Source organism: Amblyraja radiata, chromosome 22 (assembly GCF_010909765.2).
Source record: "Amblyraja radiata isolate CabotCenter1 chromosome 22, sAmbRad1.1.pri, whole genome shotgun sequence".
NCBI lineage: Eukaryota > Metazoa > Chordata > Chondrichthyes > Rajiformes > Rajidae > Amblyraja > Amblyraja radiata.
In genome coordinates this window covers 22,197,257-22,203,539 of record NC_045977.1, presented here as the reverse complement: position 1 = coordinate 22,203,539, position 6,283 = coordinate 22,197,257, and the positions used below count along the sequence as shown (strand labels likewise).

Below are 6,283 nucleotides of genomic sequence, written 5' to 3'. Positions count from 1 at the left end.
GAAAATTGAAAAATATATTTATATTTCCATTGACAGGTGCATAAAGTCTATTGAAACACACAGAAATGTTCAAGGAAGTTGCCACTCTGACAGGAGGTGAGAGTGCCAGCTTCAATAATACAGCTCTTCCCCCTCCAGCTGCCTACCTGCAGACGGGCTCTGGGCTTCTGTTCACCCCCTTGCAAGTTCTCTGCCGCCAGTCACAGGGGCCGCTACATCGATGGCCGAGCAAAGCCAACTTTCTCCCTTCACTCCCACCGAGTGTTCCAGCGGCGAATGGCAGTCGCCAGTTGGCCAAGCGGAAACTGAGGGGTTGCTGAGGGTCGAGGCACGTTTGGTGGGAAGGGAGCGGGTCACAGGCCCAGCTGATGCCCTCAGCTCAATCCTCAGGTTGACTTATAGACAGACACATGAATATTGCAGAGTGGTGGGTGCCTGGAAACGCTGCCAGGGATGGTGGAGGTAGTCACGATAGTGGTGTTTAAGAGGCTTTGAGATACACACATAGATATGGATCATGTGCAGGTGGAGATTGGTTTAACGTGGGCATGATATTCAGCACAGACATTGTGGGCCGAAGGGCCTGTGCTGTGCTGCTTTCTGTTTGGAAGAATGTGTCCGGCAGTATTCGAGCTGAAGGCCACTCTGCCCTCTAAGGGTTAGTAGCAGGAAGCAGCAGCAATCAGAACGCTCGGACACTGGTGAGAGCGTGGAAGCCTGGATCACTACTATTTTATATATTAATACCTATTTCATCCAAAATGTACACTCTAGGATAGTTCAACCCACTGTAGTTAGAAAAATAATTTCTTAAAAAGTACTGTAGGTCCACAGGGGTATTTAGTGAGTGACTCCTGCCCTAGATGGTGTCTCCTCCCGTCAGTTGGTGACACATTTACTGAACCAAACCAACCCGCTGGGAACAGCAGCTTACTTCGGGGGGGGGGGGGGGGGGGGGGGGGGGTGATTGCCGCTGTCGATCTCCTGTTGCAGGTCCCACTGTTAACATCTCTGTGGAGATTCAGAAACGGTCGCTGGTGAAGGAGATAAATGGGTAAAGCAGGACAGACCGCAGCACCACGACTTGAAGTAAATGTCTTGCTCATGTGCTCAAAAGACACAAGATAGAAACAGGCCCTTCTGCCCACAGAGACCATGCCGACCAACGATCACCCGTTCACACTAGTTCTATGTTATCCCACTTTCTCATCCACACACGGGGCAATTTACAATTAACCTACAAACCTGCACATCTTTGGGATGTGGGAGGAAACCCAAATGGTCACAGGGAGAACGTGCAAACTGCACAGATAGGCCGATTAACCTACAAACGCAGGACTCAAGACACGGTGCATGCAGGTTGGGTGGGTGGGTTCGAACAACAGCAACCCAGATCATGTTCTGTCTCTGCTTAAGGGTTCTGCCATGTAATCTGGTTTCCCATGGACTGAGCATGTGAGAGTCATTAACAAAGGTAAAGGTTGGGTGCGGGCCCCAGGATCCAGCAGGTCACTCTCCCTGGAACATTGGGCCACCTGCTCCCTGAGCCCATAGCGGCAACATGGAAAAAGACAGGAAAAAGGGCAGCACAGTTGCACAGCCATAGAGTTGCTGCCTTATAGCGCCAGAGACCTGGGTTCGATCCTGACTACGGATGATGTCTGTACGGATTTGCATGTTCACCATGCGACTGCGTGGGTTTTCTCCGGGTGCTTCAGTTTCCTCCCACATTCCAAAGACATACAGGTCTATAGGTTAATTGCCTTTGGTAAAAACTGTCAATTGTCCTGAGTGTGTAGGATAGCGCTAGTGTATGGGGTGATCACTGATGGGTCGGATGAAGGGCCTGTTTCTACACTTTATCTCTATAAAGTGTAAAGACACAAACCCCCTTCAGTGTTACTGATGTGGAAAAATATCCTGCAATTTATTACCCTGCATCTTTACTTACAGATGCAAACTCTTGTATAAAAATAGTGTAAGAAACATTTGGTTTCTGCCATGTCCCTGAGGAGCCCTGACACTAATGAGGACTGCACCACCAGTGTACAGTCTGAGAGTGTTGTACAAAAGACAGGTCCCCCGCAGTCTGACCCGGAGCCTGCGGTGGGGGAGAGTTAACCTCACTCCCAGGGTGGGGAGGGAAAAAGTTAATGTCACTCCCGAGAATGGGGAAGGAAAGAGTGAATCTCACTCCCGAGAGTGGTGGGCGAGAGTTAACCACTTCCATCTGTGGTGGGGGAGGATTAACCGCACTTATGCTACGGTTACAGGGAGAAGGCAGAAGAATGGGGGTTGAGATGGAAAGATAGATCAGCCAATATTGAACGGTGGAGTAGATTTGTTGGGCCGAATGGCCTAATTCTGCTCCAAGAACTTATTAAAGTTGTATCTAAGGTGGGGAGCATTAACCTCAGTGCTGAGGGTGAGTAGAGAGTAAGCCTCAGTCCTGTGTGTGGTGGGGAAGTGAGAGAGTGAATTGCCTGGCCTGCCCTGGCTGCTGGACAGGGTCACTCCTGTGGCTTTGCCCCATCAGGCGGCTCGGCGCCTCACTTGGTTTATCCTCAGTGTCCCCGCTCCTGGAACACTGTCCCCGCACTGCTCGGCCCCTCGCTGCTGCCACTCAGCCCCTCTACTTGTGCCTGGCCAGTGCTCTGTAGAGGGCGAACGCGAGGAGGGCGGTCACGGCGGCTCCCAGCGTGACCCGCAGACAGAGGGAGGAGGTGCTGAGCTCGGCATCGTTCAGGTGGCTGCAGAGGCGAGAGGGAGACAATCATTACCACACGCCAAGGGACATTCAGCCTGTCTAGTCCATCCATTCCCACACAAATTATCTTCCCACCGGTACCTATCCAATGATCAGAGCCCTCCTCCCAAGCTGGAAATGTCAAAGAACCCAGGGCATAACTTTAAGGTGAACGAGAGGCAAAGTTTAAAGATGTGCGGGGTACGTTTTTTTCTAACAATAGGGTGATGGATGCCTGGAATGCGCTGCCAGGGTTGGTTGTGGTGGCCAATAACGATAGTGGTGTTTAAGAGGCTATTGGATAGGCACATGGATGTGCAGGGAATGGAGGGATATGAATCACGTGCAGGTGGAGGAGATTAGTTTAACTTGGCATCATGTTGGGCACGAACATTGTGGGCCATAGGGCCTATTCCCATGCTGCACATTTGTAAGTGACCGTCCTGCCAAAAGATTCCCAATTGACCAGTTACCCGAGTGTTAGTTTCCCAGCTGCCTGACAGCATTGGAGTGAAGGCCAGACTCGGGACTGATCGCGACACGGCCGCTGTTCCAGCCCGCATGGTGCGGAGGCAAGGGAAAGCTCAGCGAGGCCACATGGAGGTACAGAGGGCGCGGGTTAGAGGAGAGGTACCAAAACCTACAGGGGAAGCCGCCAAGCCAGCCCATGCTCGGAGGTCCTGGTGGATCGCGGGCTGCAAGTGGAGCCCACTGAGCCACCACTGCCCGTCACTTGAAGACCAGAGAGCGGGAGGATAGAACCAGTGTGAACGAGTGATCGATGGACAGCAAGGACCTGTTTCCATTTTGATCTTTCAATAAATTCAACCAAAAACCCACAGGTGGGGAGGTTACCTGGGCATTTTAAATTGCTGCTGAGGTACAGGGAGTGGTGGAATGTGGGGGAGGTGATGGGAACGTGTGAGAATAACATGGGCTGTGTTGAAGGACAGTTTCGACACAGTGAGCTGAAGGGCCTGTTTGCACGCAGTGTATTTCGATCAGTGCACACTGCGGTGAGCTGGGAGTGTTGGGAGATACTCACGGGAAGGAGGCGACCAGGGCCAGGCGGGAGTAGATGGGCGAGCTGGCTGCGCTGTCACTGCAGCAGCTGAAGTGGAAGGGAGGCGGCAGGCGGTGTTTGTAGCAGAACTGCAGTGGTGTGATTCCGTGCTCCTGCTTCTGCTCCGGCAGGTCCACCTTCGACGCCACAAAGACACAGGGGATGCGGCTCTCCATGTAGTGTTCCTGCACAAAGGCACAAGCCCCGAGGTTAGCAGACAGCCCAAGCACAGAGTGCTGCATGGACTCAGCAGGTCAGGCAACATCTGTGGAGGGGAGGGACAGGCGACGTTTCTGGCTGGGACCTTTCTTCAGACTGACCCGCCATCTAGTTTCTTCATGTTATAGTAGCAGAATTAGGCCATTCAGCCCATCGAGTCTACTCCACCATTCAATCATGGCTGATCTATCTTTCCCCCTCAACCCCAATCTCCTGCCTTCTCCCCATAACCTCTGACACCCTTACTAATCAAGAACCTGTCAATCTCCGCATTAAAAATATCCATTGACTTTGCCTCCACCACCGTCTGTGGCAATGAATTCTAGATTCACCACCCTCTGACTAAAGAAATTCCTCCTCATCTCCTTTCTAAAGGTACATCCTTTCATTCTGAGGCTGTGCCCTCTGTTCCAAGACTCTCCCACTAGTGGAGACATCCTCTCCACATCCACTCTATCCAGGCCTTTCATTATTCATTTCTTGTGTGTCCAATGTCTCGGTACTTTGACTGAGTTTCTACTTAGACATTTTACTGAATGAATTGGTTGTCAGCTATGAAAATCTTAACATTTCCTATTTGATTGTCCTATGCCAGGAATATGCAGGGTCACCCCAGTCCCACAGCAATAACAGAGGAGTGTCCTTTTTCCTTTTAGGAAATGTGAATCCACTCCAGTCGGCACAAGGAACTGCAGACGCTGAATCGTGAACGGAACAAAAAGTGCTGGAATAACTCTCAAACTACTGGTCAGACCGCACCTGTAGAGGGGAATGGACAGATGACGTTTCAGGTCGGGACCCTTCTGCTGACTGATTGAGTGGATGGGTGAAAGCAGGAAAAGAAAGGTGGGGGTGGGACAAAGCCTGGCAACTGATAGGTGGATACAGGTGAGGGAGGAGTTAAATTAGCAGATAGGTGGGTATATGATAAAGGCCGGAGGTGAAACGGAGACAAGGGGTGTCAGATAAGGAGTGAAATGTTTTGTATTATCTGATCTGATAGCACGCAAAGCAAAGCTTTTTTTTACTGTACCTCAGTACACATGACAATAATAAATCTGAACCTAACCTGGCCTTTCTGGTAAAAGGCAAAGCCTGACCTGTTACTTGTAGTTGTCAGACCGCCACTCCCAGCTCACCTTGTAAATGCTGGCGCAGTAGTTGAAGGACTTGGCATCCGTGATATCGTACATCAGACAGGCAACGTCGCAGGTGGCATTGGAGGCTTTGAGAAACTCACAGTCCACATCCACCTCATGCAGCTAGGACAGAGAGCAACCAGTGAGCTTGTAGATAGTGAGGGCACACCCACACAGCGAGACGCAGAGACAGAGATAGACAAAGGAGACACGCACAGGATCAGTGAATGAGTGAATTCACACGGGGGGGGGAGATGCCGTAGGCAGACAGACACAGATGGATACACACATGCAGGTTGGAACTCTAGGGACCAACATTTTGAGGCCCAGCATGTTTTCAATTCGTAAAAAAAGGAACTGCAGGTGCTGGTTTGTAGCAAAGTTAGACACAAAGTGCTGGAGTATCCTAGCACTGGATAGGTCACAAGGGTAGACACAAAAAGCTGGAGTAACTCAGCAGGTCAGACAGCACCTCTGGAGAAAAGGAATAGGTGACAGTTTGGGTCGAGTCCCCTCTTCAGATCACAAGTGTGTTGGACTAAAGCGTTTTAAACTGAATTAACATCAATTTACAGTGTATGGTGTACACGGCAGAAGGAAGTTCTGGAGGAACAGAATGCGTAACTCCATATCGGGTAATGGATGATTAATGTCAAAGCTGCAGGGATCTGTGCTAGGACCTCGGTTGTTTGTGATATAACTTGTACATAAATGTAGATGGGTTGGTTGGTAAGTTTGCGGATGACACCAAAATTGGTGGTGATAATGGCAGTACTACGGCGCAGTGGTAGAGTTACTGCTTTACAGAGCCAGGGACCCAGGTTCGATCCGTACGGAGTTTGTTTGTTTTCCCTATGACTGCATGGGTTTTCTCCAGGTGCTCCAGTTACCTCCCACACTCCAAAGATCAGCAGGTTTATAGGTTCTGATGTACCTTCTGTAAATTGCAAATTGTCCCTAGTGTGTAGGATTGTGCTAGTGTACGGGGTGATTGCTGCTCAGCGCGGACTCGGTTTGCTGATGGGCCTATTTCTGTGCTGTATCTCTAAAGTCTAAAGCAAATTTGTTTAACTTGGCGTCGTGTTTGGCGTGGACATTGTGGGCCAAAGGGCCTGT

The 6,283-nt window shown here is 50.5% G+C and overlaps 1 protein-coding gene across 3 annotated transcripts in view; it reads right to left on the bottom strand.

The window, feature by feature from the left end:
* The window catches only part of LOC116985711 (mitochondrial Rho GTPase 2-like), a 30,224-nt gene continuing 23,941 nt past the window's right edge, over positions 1–6,283 (bottom strand). The window contains exons 17-20 of one of the 3 annotated variants that reach the window (XR_004415337.1): positions 5,168–5,290; positions 3,792–3,994; positions 1,885–2,750; positions 1,805–1,846 (exon numbers count right to left, since the gene is read on the bottom strand). Coding sequence is in view for 2 of the 3 variants with exons in the window: in XM_033040621.1 (XP_032896512.1) it covers positions 2,633–2,750; positions 3,792–3,994; positions 5,168–5,290 (444 nt within the window). In the remaining variant the exon portion in view is untranslated. Of the gene's footprint in view, positions 2,751–3,791; positions 3,995–5,167; positions 5,291–6,283 lie in introns of all 3 variants that reach the window. The other 2 variants (XM_033040621.1, XM_033040623.1) reach the window with 2 other exon arrangements.